Source organism: Leucopleurus acutus (genome assembly GCF_964270905.1).
Source record: "Leucopleurus acutus genome assembly, chromosome: 2".
Classification (NCBI taxonomy): Eukaryota; Metazoa; Chordata; class Mammalia; order Artiodactyla; family Delphinidae; genus Leucopleurus; species Leucopleurus acutus.
Genome location: NC_139143.1, coordinates 58,337,426 through 58,359,598, shown reverse-complemented (window position 1 = coordinate 58,359,598; position 22,173 = coordinate 58,337,426). Strand labels below are relative to the sequence as shown.

Sequence of the window (22,173 nt, the reverse complement as noted above, 5' to 3'; positions counted from 1 at the left end):
TATGAGATTTTGGTGTTTTCTTAATGGCTTTAGAATTCCTTTGAAAACAATGTTAGCATAGGCAGGATGGGAAGTGTATATGTATGTGGGAGTGAGAATTAGTAAACAAAACAAAACAAATCACTTACTTGCATAAATAAGTTGCATCTTGCGTTTTTGCACCTACGGTGGGGGAGTAGGTATAACTTGCATGTGTAATTCCATGCAAAGTTAAAGGTATACTTTTACATATTTCACTAAACACCAACCAAAACATCTCTTAAAAAAACAAAAACTGAAAAATGTCTTATATCTGAAAAGCTAGAAGATTCCTGTCAAATCAAGAAGATGTCTATAAAAATTGTAATTCATTAACTGGGAAGCATACTGTCACTATGATTACTTCAAATTTGGGAAGTAGCTTTTACAATCTAGCCAGTTTCCCCTTCATTTCCATTCAGTGTTACCAGTGGTCAAGAGTGACAGGAAGGGAGGGGAGGAAGAGGACAAGAGTGAGAAACCAAGCAAGAAACAAAATTATTCTCTGGTCAGTCAGTAGCTTAATTATTATGGTAAACTTCCACTGTATCTGGACTTAGGAGAGGAACCAACAATAAAATGTATGTGTGCTCTTTTTTTTTTTTTCCAGTTGTTGCAAAGAGATGGTAACAGCTATGGCTCTGAGTAAAGCAGATCACTTAGGAAAAAATCCTACTAAGGAACTTAATGAACTGGATAAGATGAAGGTAATAACTCTGTATTCCCCTTACTTTTGTTTGTTTTAAGTAGACTTTTTAGGTTTAATTGATTTACAACAAACTGCGCGTACACCTGTAAAATAATCACTATGATTAAAAAAAGTACATATCCAACAAACTCAAAGTTTCCTTGTACCCCTTTTTAATCTCTCCTTGCAGCCTCGTCCTGTCCTGAGGCAATGTCTGATCCACTTTCTAACACCAAAGATTAGTTTTCATTTTATAAATGGAATCATATGGAATGTAAACTTTGTCTGACTTCTTTGACTAAGCATAATTATTTTGAGATTCACACATATTGTTGCTTTTATCAAAAGTTCATGCTTTTTAGTGCTGAGCAGTATTTCATTCTACGGATATACACAGTTTATTTATCAACCATTCTCTATTGATGAACGTTTGAATTGTTTCAATTTTTTTATTATTACAAGCAAAACTTCAACGCTTATCCTTGTACATGTGTATTGCTTTCATTTGTCTTAAATAAGTATCTAGAAATGGAATGGCTAAGTCATATGGCATGTATTTTTAGCTTCTTAAGAAACTCAAACTGTCTTCCAAAGTGGTTAAACCATTTTACATTCCTGCCAGGAGTGTATGAGAGTTCCAGTTGCTTCACATCCTCACCAACACTTGATATGGTCAGTGATTTCAATTTTAGACATTCCGATAAGTGGGTAGCGATATGCCATTGTGGTTTTAATTTGCATTTCCTTCATGATCAATGATGTTAAACATCTTTTCATGGGCTTATTTGTCATTACATCTCCTGTGGTGAAAGTTATATTTGAAAGTTGCTAAGAGGGTAGATCTTAAAAGTTCTCATCACAAGAAAAAAAATTATAACTGTGTGAGGTAATGGATGTAACTATGTGAGGTAATGGATGTTACCACAACAATTGAATTTGTTGTGGTAATCATTTTGCAATACGTACATATATCAAATCATTATGTTGTACATCTTAAACTTATGCAATGTTATACATCAATAATATCGCAATAAAACTGGAAAAATGCTAGAAAAAGAAATGCAATTGTTTTATAATTTGGGTAGTGGATAATTGAGATATTTAAACCATTACAAGTGAAATAAAATTAACAAACTATTTATGGAAAAAAGGTGAAATGTCTGCTCAAATCTTTGGCCATTTATTATTGGTTTGCTTGTTTTCTTATTATTGAATTTGAGAGTTCTTTATATATTCTTGATACAAGTCCTTTATCAGATATGTGATTTAGAAATATTTTCTCTCAGTCTGTGACTTGCCTTTTCTTCTCTTAACATCTTTCAAAGAGGGGAACTTCTTAACTCTGATGAAGTTCAATCTATCATTTTTTTTCTTTTATGGGTCTTGCTTTTGATGTTGTAGATAAGAAAAATTTTGTATAGTAACACCATGAAGATTTTCTCCTAGAAATATTACAGTTTTAGGTTTTGTATATTCAGATCTGTGACCCATTTTGAGTGACCCATTTTTTTTCTTATCTGGTGACAGGTATGGGTTGAAGTTCAGTTTTTGGCATTTGGATATCCAATTGTTTTAGCACCGTTTGTTGAAAAGACTATCCTTTCTCTATTAAGATGTCTTTTCATCTTTGTTGAAAATCTATTGACCGTATACATGTGCATATTATTCTGGACATTCTGTTATGTTCTGTTGATCTTTGTGTCAACATTGTCACCATTATCAAACTGTCTTGATTACTGTAGTTTTAAAATAAGTTTTGAGATTAGGTAATGTAAATCCTCCAAATTTGTTCTTTTTCAAGTTTGACCAGGCTATTCTAGGTCCTTTGCTTTCCATATTTAAAGTTTTTAAAATAGCTTATCAATTTTTCAAAAAAAGCCTATTGGGATTTTTATTATGATTACATTTTATCTATTGATCAGTTTGTGGAGAATTGACATCTTAACAGTATTGAGTCTTTGAGTCTGCGAACATGGTATATTTCTTCATTTACTTAAGTCCTTCTTTATTTCTTTCAACAAAATTTTGTAGTTTCAGTGTACAGGTCTTATATATCTTTTGTAAGATTTGTCCCTATGTATTTCATATTTTGGTACTGTTACAAATTATATTCTGCTGTAATATCAATTTCTGATTATTCTTTGCTAACACAGAACTATCATTGATTTTTAAAACATTTAAATTTTATTGGAGTATAGTTGATTTACAATGTTGTGTTAGTTTCAGGTGTACAGCAAAGTGATTCAGTTATACATATACATGTATTCATTCTTTTTTAGATTCTTTTTTCTTATAGGTTATCACAGCATATTGAGTAGAGTTCTCAGTGCTATATAGCATGTCCTTGTTGGTTATCTATCTGGTATAAAGTAGTTTGTGTATGTTCATCCCAAGCTCCTGATTTATCCTTCCCCCCAAATTTCCCCTTTGGTAACTGTAAGTTTGTTTTCAATATCTGTAAGACTGTTTCTGTTTTGTAAATAAGTTCATTTGTATCATTTTTTAGAAATCAGATTCCACATATGAGTGATATCATATGATGTTTGTCTTTCTCTGTCTGACTTACTTCACTTAGTATGATACTAGGTCCATCCATGTTCCTGCAAATTATTTTGTTCTTTTTTATGGCCAAGTAATACTCCACTGTACATATGTACCACATCTTCTTTATCCATTCCTGTGTCAGTGAACATTTAGGTTACTTCCATGTCTTGGCTATTGTAAATAGTGGTGCAATGAACATTGAATCACTGACTTTTAAAATATATTTTTTCATATCTTGTGACCTTACTGAACTCACTTATTCCTGCTAAGAAGTTTTTTTTTTCAGATTCCTTAGAATTTTCTGTGTACATAATTATGTTATCTGCAGATAGGGACAGTTTTATTTCTTCCTTTTTAATCTATATGCCTTTAATTTCTTTTTCTTACCTTATTGTATTAACTAGACTCTCCAGTACCAGATTGAGTAAAAGTGATGAGAACAGATATCCTTGCCTTGTTACGTCTTAGGGGAAAAGTATTTATTCTGTCATCTTTAAGTATAATGGGCGGGATAGGCTTTTCATAGATGCCCTTTATCATATTAAGGAAGTTTTATTTTTATTCCGTGTTTGCTGAAAAACTTTTTAAAGTCAGGAATGAATGTTGGATTTTATCAAATCCTTTTCCTGCATCTACTGAGATGTTCAATAAGCTGTCTTTTCTAATCTTTTAATATGACCACTTACGTTGACTGATTTTTGAATTAAATGTTAAACCAACCTTGCATTCTGGGTATAAACCCCACCTGATCATGATGTACTATCTTTTTATATATTACTAAATTCAGTTGGTTGAAGTTCTTTGTAGAATTTTTACATTGATTTTCATGAAGGATATTGATTATGTAGTTTTGTTTTGTTTTTGAATATCAGTGTTTGGTTTTGGTATTAGGGTAATGTTATCCTCTTAGAATGAGTTGGGAAGTGTTTTTAACTCATCTATTTTATAGAGCAATTTGTTTAGAATTATATATTATTTCTTCCTTAAATGTTTGGTAGAATTCACCAGTGAAGCCATTTAAGTTTCTTTTAAATTACAAAGATAGAGCTATTCAGGTATAAGGCTATCCAGTTTCTCTAATGGAGTTAAGGAAATTTCTTTATTAGATATAAGGCTATTATCTCCTCTTTTTTTTAAGGTTTATTTTTTATTTATTTTTTCTTATTAGTCCTCCATTTTATACACATCAGTGTATACATGTCAATCCCAATCTCCCAATTCATCACACCACAACCCCCACCCCCCACTTCTTTCCCCCCTTGGTGTCCATACATTTTTTTGTCTACTTCTGTGTCTCAATTTCTGCTCTGCAAACAGGTTCATCTGTACCATTTTCTAGGTTCCACATATATGCATTAATATACGATATTTGTTTTTCTCTTTCTGACTTCCTTCACTCTGTATGACAGTCTCTGGATGCATCCACGTGTCTACAAATGACCCAAGTTCGTTACTTATTATGACTGAGTAATATTCCATTGTATGTATGTACCACAACTTCTTTATCCATTCGTCTGTTGATGGGCATTTAGGTTGCTGCAGTGAACATTGGGGTGCATGTGTCTTTTTGAATTATGGTTCTCTCTGGGTACATGCCCAGTAGTGGGATTGCTAGGTCATATGGTAATTCTATTTTTAGTTCTTTAAGGAACCTCCATACTGTTCTCCATAGTGGCTGTATCAATTTACATTCCCACCAACAGTGCAAGAGGGTTCCCTTTTCTCCACAGCCTCTCCAGCATTTGTTGTTTGTAGATTTTCTGATGATGCCCATTCTAACTGGTGTGAGGTGATACCTCATTGTAGTTTTGATTTGCATTTCTCTAATAATTAGTGATGTTGAGCAGCTTTTCATGTGCTTCTTGGCCATCTGTATGTCTTCTTTGGAGAAATGTCTATTTAGGTCTTCTGCCCATTTTTGGATTGGGTTGTTTTTTGTTTGTTTGTTTGTTTGTTTTTTTGTGGTATGTGGGCCTCTCACTGTTGTGGCCTCTCCCGTTGCGGAGCACAGGCTCCGGACGCGCAGGCTCAACGGCCATGGCTCACGGGCCTAGCCGCTCCGCAGCATGTGGGATCTTCCTGGACTGGGGCACGAACCCATGTCCCCTGCATCGGCAGGCGGACTCTCAACCACTGCGCCACCAGGGAAGCCCGGTTGTTTGTTTTTTTAATCTTGAGCTGCATGAGCTGTTTATATATTTTGGAGATTAATCCTTTGTCCGATGATTCATTTGCAAATGTTTTCTCCCATTCTGAGGATTGTCTTTTCATCTTGTTTATGGGTTCCTTTGCTGTGCAAAAGCTTTTAAGTTTCATTAGGTCCCATTTGTTTATTTTTGTTTTTATTTCCATTTCTGTAGGGGGTGGGTCAAAAAGGATCTTGCTGTGATTTACATCAAAGAGTGTTCTTGGGCTTCCCTGGTGGCGCAGTGGTTGAGAGCCCGCCTGCCGATGCAGGGGACGCGGGTTCGTGCCCCGGTCTGGGAAGATCCCACATGCCGCGGAGCGGCTGGGCCCGTGAGCCATGGCCACTGAGCCTGCGCGTCCGGAGCCTGTGCTCCGCAATGGGAGAGGCCACAGCAGTGAGAGGCCCGTGTACAGCAAAAAAAAAAAAAAAAAAAAAAGAGTGTTCTTCCCATGTTTTCCTCTAAGAGTTTTATAGTGCCTGGTCTTACATTTAGGTCTCTAATCCATTTTGAGTTTATTTTTGTTATGGTGTTAGGGAGTGTTCTAATTTCATTCTTTTACATGTGGTTGTCCAGTTTTCCCAGCACCACTTATTGAAGAGACTGTCTTTTCTCCATTGTATATCCTTGCCTCCTTTGTCATAGATTAGTTGACCATAGGTGCATGGGTTTATCTCTGGGCTTTCTATCCTGTTCTATTGATCTATATTTCTGTTTTTGTGCCACTACCATAGTGTCTTGATTACTGTAGCTTTGTAGTGTAGTCTGAACTCTGGGAACCTGACTCCTCCACCTCTGTTTCTCTTTCTCAAGACTGCTTCGGCTATTCTGGGTCTTTTGTATCTCCATACAAATTTTAAGATTTTTTGTTCTAGTTCTGTGAAAAATGCCAGTGGTAATTTGATAGGAATTGCATTGAATCTGTCGATTGCTTTGGGTAGTATAGTCATTTTCACAATATGGATTCTTCCAATCCAAGAACGTGGTATATCTCTCCATTTGTTGGTATCATCTTTAATTTCTTTCATCAGTGTCTTATAGTTTTCTGCATACAGGTCTTTTGTCTCCCTAGGTAGGTTTATTCCTAGGTATTTTATTCTTTTTGTTGCAATGGTAAATGGGAGTGTTTCCTTAATTTCTCTTTCAGATTTTTCATCATTAGTGTATAGGAATGCAAGAGATTTCTGTGCATTAATTTTGTATCCTACAACTTTACCAAATTCATTGATTAGTTCTAGTAGTTTTCTGGTGGCATCTTTAGGATTCTCTATGTATAGTATCATGTCATCTGCAAACAGTGACAGCTTTACTTCTTCTTTTCTAATTTGTATTCCTTTTATTTCTTTTTCTTCTCTGATTGCCATGGCTTGGACTTCCAAAACTATGTTGAATAATAGTGGTAAGAGTGGACATCCTTGTCTTGTTAGAGGAAGAGCTTTCAGTTTTTCACCATTGAGAATGATGTTTGCTGTGGGTTTGTCATGTATGGCCTTTATTATGTTGAAGTAGGTTCTCTCTCTGCCCACTTTCTGGAGAGTTTTTATCATAAATGGGTGTTGAAATTTGTCAAAAGCTTTTTCTGCATCTATTGAGATGATCATATGGTTTTTATTGTTCAATTTGTTAATATGGTGTATCACGTTGATTGATTTGCATATATTGAAGAAACTTTGCATCTAGGGGATAAACCCCGCTTGATCATGGTGTATGATCATTTTAATGTGTTGTTGGATTCTGTTTGCTAGTATTTTGTTGAGGATTTTTGCATCTGTATTCATCAGTGATATTGGTCTGTAATTGTCTTTTTTTGTAGTATCTTTCTCTGGTTTTGGTATCAGGGTGATGGTGGCCTCATAGAATGAGTTTGGGAGTTTTCCTTCCTCTGCAATATTTTGGAAGAGTTTGAGAAGGATGAGTGTTAGCTCTTCTCTAAATGTTTGATAGAATTCACCTGTGAAGCCGTCTGGTTCTGGACTTTTGTTTGTTGGAAGATTTTTAATCACAGTTTCAATTTCAGTGCTTCTGATTGGTCTGTTTATATTTTCTATTTCTTCCTAGTTCAGTCTTGGAAGGTTATACCTTTCTAAGAATTTGTCCATTTCTTCCAGGTTGTCCATTTTATTGGCATAAGGTTGCTTGTAGTATTCTGTTAGGATGCTTTATATTTCTGCTGTGTCTCTTTTAACTTCTCCTTTTTCATTTCTAATTTTATTGATTTGAGTCCTCTCCCTCTTTTTCTTGATGAGTCTGGCTAATGGTTTATCAATTTTGTTTATCTTCTGAAAGAACCAGCTTTTAGTTTTATTGATCTTTGCTATTGTTTCTATTTCATTTATTTCTGCTGTGATCTTTATGATTTCTTTCCTACTGCTAACTTTGGGTTTTGTTTGTTCTTCTTTCTCTAGTTCCTTTAGGTGTAACGTTAGATTGTTTATTTGAGATTTGTCTTGTTTCTTGAGGTAGGTTTGTATAGCTATAAACTTCCCTCTTAGAACTGCTTTTGCTGCATCCCATAGGTTTTGGATCATCGTGTTTTCATTGTCATTTGTCTCTAGGTGTTTTTTGATTTCCTCTGATTTCTTGTGTGATCTCTTTGTTATTTAGTAATGTATTGTTTAGCCTCCATGTGTTTGTGTATTTTATGTTTTTTTCCCTGTAATTGATTTCTAATCTCTAGTGTTTTGGTCAGAAAAGGTGCTTGATATGATTTCAATTTTCTTAAATTTACTGAAATTAAATGTACTTAAATTTCGGCATGCGGGCTTCAGTAGTTGTGGCACGCGGGCTTAGTAGTTGTGGCTCGCAGGCTCTAGAGTGCAGGCTCAGTAGTTGTGGCACACGGGCTTAGTTGCTCTGTGGCATGTGGGATCTTCCCAGACCAGGGTTCCCAGAACCCGTGTCCCCTGCATTGGCAGGCAGATTCTTAACCACTGCGCCACCAGGGAAGTCCCTATTGTGTCATTTAAAGCTTGTGTTTCTTTATTAATTTTCATTTTGGATGATCTGTCCTTGTTGTAAGTGAGGTGTTAAAGTCCCCCACTATTATTGTGTTGCTGTCAATTTCCTCTTCTATAGCTGTTAGCAGTTGCCATATGTAAAGTCTATTTTATCTGATATGAGTATTGCTACTGCAGCTTTCTTTTGATTTGCATTTGCATGAAACATCTTTTTCCATCCCCTCACTTTCAGTCTGTATGTGTCCCTAGGTCTGAAGTGGGTCTCTTGTAGACAGCATATATATGGGTCTTGTTTTTGTATTCATTCAGCAAGCCTGTGTCTTTTGGTTGGAGCGTTTAATCCATTCACGTTTAAGGTAATTATCGATATGTATGTTCCTGTGACCATTTTCTTAATTGTTTTGGATTTGTTTTTGTAGGTCCTTTTCTTCTCTTGTTTTCCCACTTAGAGAAGTTCCTTTAGCATTTGTTGTAGAGGTGGTTTGGTGGTGCTGAATTCTCTTAGCTTTTGCTTGTCTGTAAGGCTTTTGATTTCTCCATTGAATCTGAATGAGATCCTTGCCAGGTAGAGTAATCTTGGTTGTAGGTTCTTCCCTTTCATCACTTTAAGTATATCATGCCACTCCCTTCTGATTTGTAGAGTTTCTGCTGAGAAATCAGCTGTTAACCTTATGGGTGTTCCCTTGTATGCTATTTGTCATTTTTCCATTGCTGCTTTCAATAATTTTTCTTTGTCTTAAATTTTTGCCAATTTGATTACTATGTGTCTTGGTGTGTTTCTCCTTGGGTTTATCCTGTATGGGACTCTCTGCACTTCCTGGACTTGGGTGGCTATTTCCTTTCCCATGTTAGGGACGTTTTTGACTATAATCTCTTCAAATATTTTCTCAGGTCCTTTCTTTCTCTCTTCTCCTTCTGGGACCCCTATAATGTGAATGTTGTTGCATTTAATGTTGTCCCAGAGGTCTCTTAGGCTGTCTTCATATCTTTTCATTCTTTTTTCTTTATTCTGTTCCACAGCAGTGAATTCCACCATTCTGTCTTCCAGATCACTTATCCGTTTTTCTGCCTCAGTTATTCTGCTAATGATTCCTTCTAGTGTATTTTTCATTTCAGTTATTGTATTGTTCATCTCTGTTTGTTTGTTCTTTAATTCTTCTAGATCTTTGTTAAACATTCCTTGCATCTCCTCGATCTTTGCCTCCATTCTTTTTCCGAGGGCCTGGATCATTTTCACTATCATTATTCTGAATTCTTTCTCTGGAAGATTGCCTTTCTCCATTTCATTTAGTTATTTTTCTGGGGTTTTATCTTGTTCCTTCATCTGGTACATTGCCCTCTGCCTTTTCATCTTGTCTATCTTTCTGTGAATGTGGTTTTTGTTCCACAGGCTGCAGGATTGTAGTTCTATTATCCCTTCTTGAGTGACCTCATTAACTATGGTCTTGTAAGGAATTTGTAATTTCATCTGTCTAATTTATTGACATAGAGTTGCTCACAATATTCTCCCATTATCCTTTTAATAATTATAGGATATCCACTCTTTTGTTCCTGTTATTGAATACTTGTGTGTTTTATATTTTTGTCCTCATCAGTCTATAAAAAGATTTATCAATTTTCTTGATTTCAACAACCCAGCTTTTTTTTTTTCTGGCTTCGTTGGGTCTTTGTTGCTGCACGTGGGCTTTCTCTAGTTGCAGTGAGCAGGGGCTACTCTTCGTTATGGTGCGCGGGCTTCTCATTGTGGTGGCTTCTCTTGTTGTGGAGCACAGGCTGTAGGTGCACGGGCTTCAGTAGTTGTGGCACGTGGGCTCAGTAGTTGTGGCTCGCAGACTCTAGAGCGCAGGCTTAGTAGTTGTGGCGCATGGGCTTAGTTGCTCCGCGGCATGTGGGATCTTCCCGGACCAGGGCTCAAACCGGTGTCACCTGCATTGGCAGGTGGATTCTTAACCACTGCACCACCAGAGAAGCCCAACAGCCCAGCTTTTTGTTTCACTAATTTTTCTCTAGTTTTCTGTTTCCTTAATTTCCACTCTGCTCATTATTATTTCCTTTTTTTCTACTTACTTTGTGTTTAATTTTGCTCTTCTTTTTTAGTTTCATAAAATATAGCTGAGCTTATGATTTTGAGACCTGCCCATAAACAGTGGAATGGATAAATATATTGTGGTGTATCTGGGGTGGTATGTAGAATGCAGGCAATTTTCTGTTCTTTGCCCTGTACGATATTTAAATGACTGTTATCATTAAATTCTACATATGTATTTTATGTTCTTCTGTATATGTGATAGATCTCACCTTTTTTTTTTTTTTGTGGTATGCAGGCCTCTCACTGTTGTGGCCTCTCCCGTTGCGGAGCACAGGCTCCGGACGCGCAGGCTCTGCGGCCATGGCCCACGGGCCCAGCTGCTCCATGGCATGTGGGATCTTCCCAGACCGGGACACGAACCCGTGTCCCCTGCATTGGCAGGCAGACTCTCAACCACTGCGCCACCAGGGAAGCCCCATCTCACCATTTTTAAAAAGTGGATTTTAATAAATTGTTAAGTAGAATATCTTACTAATAAATTTTAAAGTATCTAGGAGATGGAGACTTTTCTAGGAAAATATAAAGTAACATTAACTTTAGAAGGAAAAAACTGGCCAATTTTCAGAGAAGAAATTGATGCCTTTGTAAAAAACAGACAAAATACCTCAAAATTTTGCCTGGACTCCATAGATAAGTGAGTTCAGACTTTCAAGGAGCAGGTAGTTCCCATGCTATATAAACAGTTTAAGAATATAGGTAATGACTGAAAGATTTCCCAGTTTATTTCATATAGCTGGCAAAGTTTTTTTAGCCCCAGAGAAATAAAAGAGAAAAAAGAGAAATAAACTCATAACTATAGATGCTGAATCCAAATTTTAAAATAGCAATTCCATTCTGTAAAAAATTAAAATAATAAAACACTATGAATGACTAGGGTACATGTAAGAGGAGTAAGAATATTTTACTCTGCGAAAATATGTTCTTATAGGTATATTTCACTTCTCATCTAGGAAGTGAAATGTCTCAGTTTTAGTTTTGTTTCTGGGAAGACCTCAGAGGTATTGTTTACAACAGACTAAAGTGCCTCTGAACTGAACAGTCTGTTGGAGCTTGTAACCCTTACTGTGCATCTGGAAATGGGCTCTCATCTTCTCAGGCCTGCTGCTACCCACCCCAGATGTAGTGGATATCCTGGTTTTGGTAGACTGGATCTGCCATAGATGGTAATGGGGACTCACTGGCCCATTCCATAATACACCTTAGTCCTCATTTACTTAAATGGGGATAGATCTCTATGTGGTGAGACCATGTTTTCAGATAAGAGCAGTTTTAGAATGAGGATTCAGGGTGCTTTGAGGTGTATCTCCCCATTAAAGTTAAAGCTATAGCAACATGGGGGGACATTATTTTGAGGGACCCTTCCTAAGGGGATCTTGGGGACTTATATAAAGCCATCCAGGGAATTCCCTGGCAGTCCAGTGGTTAGGACCCAGTGTTCTTACCACTGGGGTCCCAGTTTCGATCCCTGGTCAGGAAACTAAGATCCTGTAAGCTGCGGGCATGGCCAAAAAAAAAAAAAAAAAGCCATCCGTATTAGGAGATTTTGTGACAGCTTTGTGCAGTGGGCCATTCATTGCCTGCTCCACCCCAGGCCCTGACCGGAGGTCCATGACCTGACCATCTCTGAGAAACCTACACTTTCCACCAGGCTAATTAGGTCTTCTATTAAGCTCTTTCCCATTTACTAACCCTTTGCTAGCAATTTCAGATCAATAAACTGGGGAAGTGTTATCAGAGGAGGCCGAGGATCTGCTCTCGCACCAGAAGCAACACTCTAATTGGTCCCATTCTCAGGCCTTTTTTCCTACCAAATGCGTATGTCCTCTCTTTAAGCCTGAGGCTGAGGCCTTTCAAGGGTACATCAAACTATTTTATGGCTCAACAGGCCACACACCTGCCCTGGGAGTGCCTCAGTACTCTCTATTTAAAAAAAATATTAATGGTTAGCTTCCCTTTCATTAGGGCTATCTTCATTTCAAAGTCATCCCCATCCTGACTACTACTGTCTTCCCCTGGTCTCCTGAGCAACCTGTGTGGTATGTGAATCCTTACGACATCAGACTCTGGGACTTGTATGGCCTGATCTGTATCCCACATGCTGTGTGGCTTGTGGCACACCCCAGCTACATTCCAGCACCTGAAGAACATCTTGTGAACATACTGGACTGATATTTGAATGACATTAGTGATGGTTTCCTACAACCTAATATTTCTTGGGCTCCTTTCTGATAAATGAGAGTTGCATGATGTTGGACTGGGCTCTGGAGTGGAAGGCCTCTTAAGTAAGCATCCTTTGGAGCTTGATTACTCTTACTGATGGTTCTTAACTCCACTCTTCCATAATAACCACCTAGATAAATTACTTCTTCATGAAGTCTTGGGGATTATCTAGTTCACTAAGACCATCAAGGCAGTCCAGTAAATAATGACCCTATTTGCTTCCCACCTGATTCCGGCAGATTCAATCTGACCTCACACAGCTGTGCTACAGTTAAATGCTGGCGATCATTTTCCAAGAGGACTCAGTTCTTGGGATCCTTACCCCTGTGCCTATTTCTGAAAGAAGTTGATCTCAGTGCATACCAGCTGCTTCACTTGGGAATGAGGATTGCTTGTTTTCATTTGAGGTTTAGAAGGACTATGTCAAAGAGTCCTGGCATCCAGTGAGAGTACACTGGGTCTGCTACAGCCAAAGCAGCTGCTGAAAACCTAGAAGAAGCTTAGTCCCCAATAAGCTGGATAGATGTCTTTTTCCAAGTGCTTTAGGTTGATCATCTATAATGTGCCAGGTGTCTAGATTTAGAGTCACTGATGCCCTGAAGTTTGGTCATAATCTGAGCAAACAGCAGACTACCTGGAAGGATTTTTGAGATAGCTTCAGCAGGCCAAGACTGGTAAAAGACACACATTGACCAGCACTTGATAGTGCTGAGAACATGTGGGAAGGAAAAATCCTTCTCAATGCCAGAGAAATACCTACCGTGATGGAAATGAGAAGACTTCTATCTGGTGCCATCCAAACTGACTTCTGGCTGCAATTGACTCTTTCCATGCCATTCTTTCTCATCTCTGCCCTGTGTAATCTATCAAGACCCTGCCATCCACCTTGGGCTACAGTAACCGCCTTTATGTTGCCCAAGATACTACTGCCAGTTTCAGGATTTGGCCCTCCAGCAGGAGTATGACTTTGAAGAGTGGTGCTGGGGAGTTGCCTCTTGCAGTGTTCCAACAGGTAAACTCAGGGATCTCAGCTTTCCTGCCCTTTTGGGGGGACCTGGATATGATTGGATTCTTTTTTTTTTTTTTTTTGATGTGGACCATTTTTAGACAGTTGTAAAAAATTTGTTTGTTTGTTTGTTTATTTATTTATTTATCTATCTATCTTGGCTGCACCGGGTCTTAGTTGGGACATGTGGTATCGTTAGTTGCAGCATGTGGGATCTTTTCTCAGTTGCAGCATGCAGACTTCTTAGTTGTGGCATGTGAACTCTTAGTTGCGGCATGCATGCAGGATCTAGTTCCTCAACCAGGGATCGGACCCAGGCCCCCTGCATTGGGAGCTTGGAGTCTTACCTGCAGGACCACCAGAGAACTCCTGATGGATTCTTTATAACTACATTACCACCATAGTCTCATCACTTATAAAAGACTACCCCTGTAACCTTTTGTTCTCCTGTTTTTGATCCACTATAATAGGCTTAACATTTAGGACCATCCCTTCCTAAATCCTCCTTCACCCCAGACATGAATTTTAGTCTTTTTACTTCACACAGGAAGCATTTATTAACACAGCCCTGAATCAGACATTATCAGAATTAGAGTATTGATGGAAGGAGATCCACGTGTATTGATTGGCAACCAAGCTATCCTCGTCTATAGCTGGTCAAAGGTGACGTTGAAGGTTTTGAAGGAAAGCTTGCTTACCTCTATGGAAAATTTGCTTGACTCTATAGATTACCATGAAACTTTTATCAAAAGACTCCCACTGATACTTTCCCCATCAGAAGTCCTATGGTAGTATTTTCAATGTCTCATAAGTTTATAAGAAAATGACTAGGATCTGCTTCATAAAATGCAAATACAGCTGAGAATAGTTTAATTATTTCTCATGGATGGTGAGTTAACTCTGAAGAACTAAGATTTTTTTTTTTTTTTTTTCGGTACGTGGGCCTCTCACTGTTGTGGTCTCTCCCATTGCGGAGCACAGGCTCCGGACGCGCAGGCTCAGCGGCCATGGCTCATGGGCCCAGCCGCTCCGCGGCATGTGGGATCCTCCCGGACCAGGGCACGAACCCATGTCCCCTGCATCGGCAGGTGGACTTTCAACCACTGCACCACCAGGGAAGCCCTGAAGAACTAAGATTTTTAAAATATAATTACTATTTGCAAAATTAACAAATGCTTTTGTTCTACACACGATAAAGTTAAAATATGCATCAGATTTTGTAGTTGGAAGGATCTTTAGGAGCAGTGGTATGATGCAGGCTCATGCTGGCTCACAAGAGCTGACCGTGCAGACCTCTTCCCAATTCCACATTCAGTGATAACATACTGAATTAATGAATACCATTGAAATTGCCATAGTGGAAGTATATACTACGGAAATCAACAAATGCTACAAATTAGGGAATCCCCCCCACTGCCAGTGAATGTTTTTACCAGCTACCCAGTGCATAGGGGTCATCTAGAGTAAACCAACAACCTCATTTGTTTTTAATAGATGAAGACTATTAAGAGTTTACTCAAGAAGTCACAACCAATTAGTTGAACTTAGGACTAGAACCTAACACTTTCATCTCCCTTGTTTGACCCTCTTTTCTGATATGCAGTAAGACATCAACCTAACCCTTTGAATGCAGAATTTAAACTTATCAGTGATATTAACAGAGCTGTGGTAAACTTATTTTACCTATAGAGGCTTCCATTCCTTATCCATAACACAAGGGTTTGGATTTGATTTTTAAAATTTTTTGGCTCTGACATTTCACAATAATTCCACAATTAAAAATAAGTTTAGGGTTTCCCTGGTGGCGCAGTGGTTGGGAGTCCGCCTGCCAATGCAGGGGACACGGGTTTGGACCCTGGCCTGGGAGGATCCGCATGCCGCGGAGCAACTAGGCCCGTGAGCCATGGCTGCTGAGCCTGCGCTCTGGAGCCCACGAGCCACAAATTCTGAGCCCGCGTTCCACAACTACTGAAGCCCGTGTGCCTAGAGCCCGTGCTCCGCAACAAGGGAGGCTGCTGCAATGAGAGGCCCGCGCACCGCAATGAGTAGCCTCCGCTCTCCGCAACTAGAGAAAGCCGACGCGCAGCAACAAAGACCCAAACACAGCCAAAAATAAATCAATAAAATAAATAAATAAATAAATACGTCTAATCATGCGAAAAATGTGAGACGTATTACTGCTTTTTATGGGTTATTTCAAGGACCTAAAGTGGGTGATTATTTCATCACATGGTACAGTTTTTTTGATGGTGTGAGTGAACAGATCACCTTCCCCAGAGGAAATAATGTTTCCTAGTTCCCTCTGCTTTTTCTCACTAATAAGGAATAATGCATCTTTTAAACATTGAAACCAGATCTTAGCTGTTAGAAGATCTTGGTAAAGTAAATGTAGTTTTTCTATTCTCTTTGCCCGGATGAGACCTGCTATGGTGAAATCCTGTATCTCAATAGATAAGGGGTGAGCACCTTTTCCAAAAAAGCGCTTCAACTCTTTACTCATTCACTTTATTGGGGCAAGGGAAATAATATTTTTGTTGTGGTTAAGAGCCCTGGCCACCTGGATTAGAATTGAAGCACAGTGCATAAATGTAATATATATGACCTTGAGCGAGATATTTAATTGCTCTATTCCTCAGTTTCCTCATCTTAAAAAATGAGGAGGGCTTCCCTGGTGGCGCAGTGTTTGAGAGTCCGCCTGCCAATGCAGGGGACACGGGTTTGTGCCCCGGTCTGGAGCACGTGCCGCGGAGCGGCTGGGCCCGTGAGCCGTGGCCACTGAGCCTGCGCGTCTGGAGCCTGTGCTCCGCAACGGGAGAGGCCACAACAGTGAGAGGCCCGTGTACCGCAAAAAAAAAAAAAAAATGAGGATAGTAATAGTCTCATAATGAGGATCAAATGAGTTGATAATGCACAATACTTAGAACAGAGTCTGGCATATAATTAAGTGCCATGTAAGTGTTTGCTGTTGTTATACAATTATAGTTGACCCTGGTCAGTTGCATAACATTTATTGAGGCAAACCATTAGGCCTTAGTAAATCCAACAATCTTTCTGCATCTAGTTTTATAGCACTTCACTACTTGTCCCATTTCAACCCAGATCCCAAACGCTGTCAATAAGAGATGATATGATTTAGGTCTATATTAATAGAAAATCACTTCTGCACAAATCTTTGAACTGAACTGATACAAAGTTAATTGAATGGAGTTATATTTAGAGGAATTGTTCTTAGCAGTTCCTCAGTAGGAGTGAGTGAATAAATGAGTTGGTGTAATCTGATTTTTTCTGCTTAGTGATTATCTTTTATCTCTTTTCAGAGAGAATGTTATGAGTGGATCACCACATGCTCTCACCTCCTTTCTGGTCTCAAAGGCAGGAAAATAAAGTTACTGACACGTGAAGAAAAATGGCACCTACTTGGAGAAGAGGTATTTGCCATGTGTTAGCACTGGTCATTATTCATGCTCTTTCTGTATTTCAATAGATAAGGGTACTGCGACTTTTTCCAGTCAATGTTTTGAATCCTCATTCATTTGCTCTATGAGAAGAGAATTTTGGTTGTGACCAAGAGCATTGGCAACTCTTTTCCCTTCTAAAGAAGAGAATCATCACCCAAACGTCTCTCCTCACTTTCTTGGAGGGTGACTTTGCCTCCTACTTTATTGAGGAAAGGATGGCTTTCAGAGGGGAGTTACCTGCCACTTCCTGAGTCATAGCCTCAGACTTCTCTGCTTCTGCACGCACCCTCCCTCCTCCCTTCACACTGAAGTCTCAGTCTTCCCATCCAAGGTTATTTCTTCCTTTGAGTACTTAATCCCATGCACATTGTCTTCTTTCTTTTGTATCTTCAATGCCTTCCTCTCTATAAACATGGTCTCTCTCCCATCTGAAAAAATATGCCCCTTGATATTGTCTTCTTCTTTACTACTACTTTCCCTCCTTCCTATCACAATCACTTTTCTTAAAACTCTAAAACTACTATAAGGTCCCTAATGACCTTATTGCCAGATCTAAGTATCTCCAATCCCATATTTAACGTGACTTCTCTGTAGCATTTGATCCTGTTAACCATTCACTGTTTTGGTAATCTCTCCTTGCAAGACCAAAATTCCGTCTTTCTCCTACTTCTTTATTCCTTTTCACACTCCTTCTTTTAGTCTTTGACCTCTGCCTGCCTCTTAAATGTTGATATTCTGTCCTTGGCTTGTTTTCCCTTCTTATTCTACACTCTCCATATTACTATGTTAATCCTGTAGTTTTAACTACCTGTTTACTGAGGATCCCAAGTCAATGAATATCATGTACTTAATGGCAGTCACAAATCTTTATTTTTACTTCAGTCTCTTTGAGGAAGTTCACCTCCAGCAAAGTCTGAAGAAGCTCCCGTTGCTATCAGAGACATAAACTATACAGGTATGATCTGATGGCATATATGTCAATGCTCCTGGGTCTAAGAAGGAAGGTTCTATCTACACACTTGCAGCACTTTTATTTTACCTTTATTTAATTGATTTATTAAAAAAATTTTTTTTTTTGAATTTTGGCCGCACTGCATGGCTTGTGAGAGTTCCCCGACCAGGGATTGAACCCGGGCCATAGCAGTGAAAGCTCCGTATCCAAACCACTAGACCACCAGGGAACTCCCTTATTTTACATTCAAACACTGAAGAAACACCACCTTTCTAAATTATACACCTTTAACAAATTCTCATTTTTCTTTGCTGCCCACGTCTTGGCCAGAATTATTTTGAATTAACCACTGAATCATCTCAACAACATTATACATCTTAATTACAGTACAGTTTTAGAAACTTAGTGAAGTACCATAGACATGATCTTGGCTGCACATCAGATCTAGGAAAAAATTCAAAACCTATACGGAATCACAGAGACTTAAGAACAAAAAGGATTTTAAAGGTGGTTGAATTCAACCAACCATCTGATGCGTCAGTCTTAGTATAACACCTATGCTTGATCATTATGCCTATGTTTGAGTATCTGAAGTGATGGAGATCTACTTTCAGAGTTAGTCCCTTCGTTTTTGGTGAACAGTGACTATTAGAACATTATTCTTTTATTGAACTAAATGATACCTGTTTCCCTGTAGCTTTTTTTCTACCTACTGGTCCTAGTTCAGTCTTCTGGGTTGATATGAAAGGGCTGATTTGTCTCCCACATTATAGTATTTCCATCTATTCTGTTACAGTATTTCTAATATTTGAAAAGAGCTATATTCAACCTAAGTCTATTTCTGGGTTTTCTATTATTTTATATTTAATCTGTCTATTCACAAATCATCACCACAATCTTTTAATTATTGAGGCTTTATGATACATTTTTAGATCTGGTAGGGCCAGCCCTTCCTCACTGATCTTTTTCAGGTGTTTTATGGCTATTCTCTCTTACTTATTCTTCTATATAATCTACCTCTAGAAAATATATGATTCTTAAAAACTGGGATGATATTAAATTTATATATTAACTTAGAACAGACATGTTTATGCTGTTGAGCTGTTCTATGAAGAATATGAGATATAGGATGTCTACTTTTATGCCTTTTAGTACTGTTTTATAGTTTGCTCATTTTGCACGTTGCTTGTAAGGTAGGCCTGAGTATTTTATTTTATTTTTTGGTATTTTAAATAAGATCTTCTTTTCCATTATATCTTCTAATTGGTAACTGTGTATGTATTACTGATTCCTGTATTTTAATTTTATGTATGGTGACTCTACTAAATTATTTTATTGTTTCAGTAGTTTTTCAATAGATTCTTTCAGGTTCTCCAGATATTCAATCAAATCACCTATAAATAGAGATAGTTTTACCTCTTTCTTTCAATTATTATGTCTTTAATTGCTTTTTCTTGTCTGATTGCATTGAATAATTCTTCTCCTCTTTCATTCTGCCTTAACCTTTAGAGTTTTCATGAGTGAGCATCTGTTGGAGGTAAACTCAATTTTTGTTTGTCTGAAAATATCTTTATTTCACCCTCATTCTTAAATTTTTTTTTTCTGGGTATACAATTCTAGGATGATTTTTCTCTCAGCACGTATTATGATACTATTTCCACTGTTTTCTGGATTGTATTGTTACCAAATTGACAACTGAAAATCCAGCTGTCAGTTCTTTTTTTTTTTTGTGGTACGCAGGCCTCTCACTGTTGTGGCCTCGGAGCACAGGCTCAGCGACCATGGCTCACGGACCCAGCCGCTCCGTGGCATGTGGGATCTTCCCGGACCGGGGCACGAACCCGTGTCCCCTGCATCGGCAGGAGGACTCTCAACCACTTCGCCACCAGGGAAGCCCTGTCAGTTCTTTTGAAGTTAATCCATCTCTTCCCTCTGGCTACTTTTAAGATATTCTTTTTGTCTTTGGCATTTTGTAGTTTCACTCTGATACATGTGGGTGAAGATTTTCTTTTCAAAGTTTGCTTGGGATTCTCTTGGTTTTCTAACTCTTTGGCTGGGTATCTTTCATTAGATTTAGAAAATTTTCAGTCATCATCTCTTCAGTTATTGTCTCTACTATATTTGCTCTCTCCTTTCTTTCTGGAACTTTGAATGGATATATATTGGAATCTGTCCCCCATGTCTTTTAACCTTCTTTCATATTTTCTATCTCCTTGTCTCTCTGCATTGCATCCTGGATGATTTCTTCTGACTTACTTTCCAATTTACTAATTTGCTCTTCAGCTGAGTTTAATCTGCTATTAAAGCTTTCTGTTGAGTTTTAAATTTAATTGTTGAAGTTCTGTTTGGTTCTTTTTCAAGTCTGATTATTTTTGTAATCTTTCACAGTTTCGATCTCTTATTTCTTTAAAAGTGTAAGTATAACTATGTAGTCTATCTGATAATTCTAACATATATCTGTATAAGAATATTAATTACAACATTATTTATAATTGCAAAATACCAGAAACAATATAAATATTGATCAATAGGGAATTGGTTTCATAAATTATGGTACATTCAAATAATAGGATTCTGTACAGATAAAATAGATGATTATGTAGTGAAATAAGAATCACCCATGATATGTTATTGAGAAAAGTAGATTAGGGAACATAACGTATATTATTATTTCATTTGTATGAACATGTTTATATGTATATAAAGCAGAGTAGAAGAATGTTCAGCAAAGTGATAGAAGTTGTTACCTGTGAGGGTTCAGATTATTAATTTCTCTGTAGCTTTCAAATATTTTACATCCGTAGTGTGTTATGAAAACAAGGTATTTTCACTTTGGAAAAATATCCTAATATATTGTGGATATTTTTCTATACCATGTATATAATTTCTACAGCATAATTTAAAATTGCTATAAAATAACTTGTTGTATGGTTTATACCATAATTTTTAAGTGCATTTTCCTATCTTGGGCATTGAGCTTATATCTATCTTTGTTTTATAAACACTGCTGCAATAAACTTCTGTAGGATGGTCTTCAGTCAATATTTGTGCAGACTCCATTGAGATATTCAACACTGTTTACTCCTTCTCTCTTCTCTTTTGGCTTTCTTGGTGGCCCTCTCACATTTCTGAGGCAACTTTTACCCTCCTTTGCAGGCTCCTCTTTCTTCCCTGACCCTTTATGTGACTAGGTTCCTGTCCTAAGGCCTCATCCTCTAGTCATTTCACAAGTTCTTCTTTGGCGATATAATTTCTTTTCTTGGCTTTAACTGTAGATAAAGCCTTTATAAAGCCTTCTTTTCTTGGCTTTAACTTTAAATGTAGATAACTGTTAAATCTTTACCTTTAGCCAAAATCCCTCCAATCTAAACTTCAGATCCACAAATTCAGCTACTTACTTATTTCCACTTGGCCATCCTAGTGGTGCCTCAAACTCACACAGCCTAATCTGAATTCATCTATGTTCCCAAACTTGCTTATCTAACTTTGTTCACTATCTCTGTGAATGGCATTATCATCTATGCAGTGGCCTATGTAGTGGTATATAGTGTATATACCAGGTGACATTCAAGATGCTTCCTTTCCCTAACCATTCCATATCCATTCAATCAATCACCCCACCTTCCCTTCCTTCCTCCTCTTTAAATCTACTCGCCTGTTGCTAGAGTGATTGTTTTAAAATGCAAAACAGGTCAATCGATTTATAGGTATCTCACTGCCTTCAGGATAAAATCCAATCTCCCTGGCATAATATTCTAGCCCTTCCTCTGTGATTGTGCCCCTGCCCATCTGCCTCTAAGTTTCTGTCCTCTTGAACTGCTTTTGTTCTCAGAGCCAATCATGTACAAATAACATTCTCTGCCTGGAACTCCCTTGTGCCATCTTTTTTCTCCTCACTCATCCTTCAAGAAGAAACTCAGACATTATGTCCTCCAGGAAACCTTCCTGATTAACCCTCTCTTTCACCCCTGCCCAATACCAGATCTAGATTAAGTGCTCCTACTCTGTGACTATATGTAGCCATAGCATTTTCTTGTCCACTGAATTGTAAGCTG

At 38.0% G+C, this 22,173-nt stretch overlaps 1 protein-coding gene across 1 annotated transcript in view; it reads left to right on the top strand.

The window, feature by feature from the left end:
• Positions 1-22,173, top strand: part of AXDND1 (axonemal dynein light chain domain containing 1) — a 77,152-nt gene that overhangs the window by 43,168 nt on the left and 11,811 nt on the right. The window contains exons 19-20 of the mRNA XM_082857216.1: positions 629-725; positions 17,026-17,136. Coding sequence (XP_082713342.1) covers positions 629-725; positions 17,026-17,136 — 208 coding nt within the window. The remainder of the gene's footprint in view (positions 1-628; positions 726-17,025; positions 17,137-22,173) is intronic.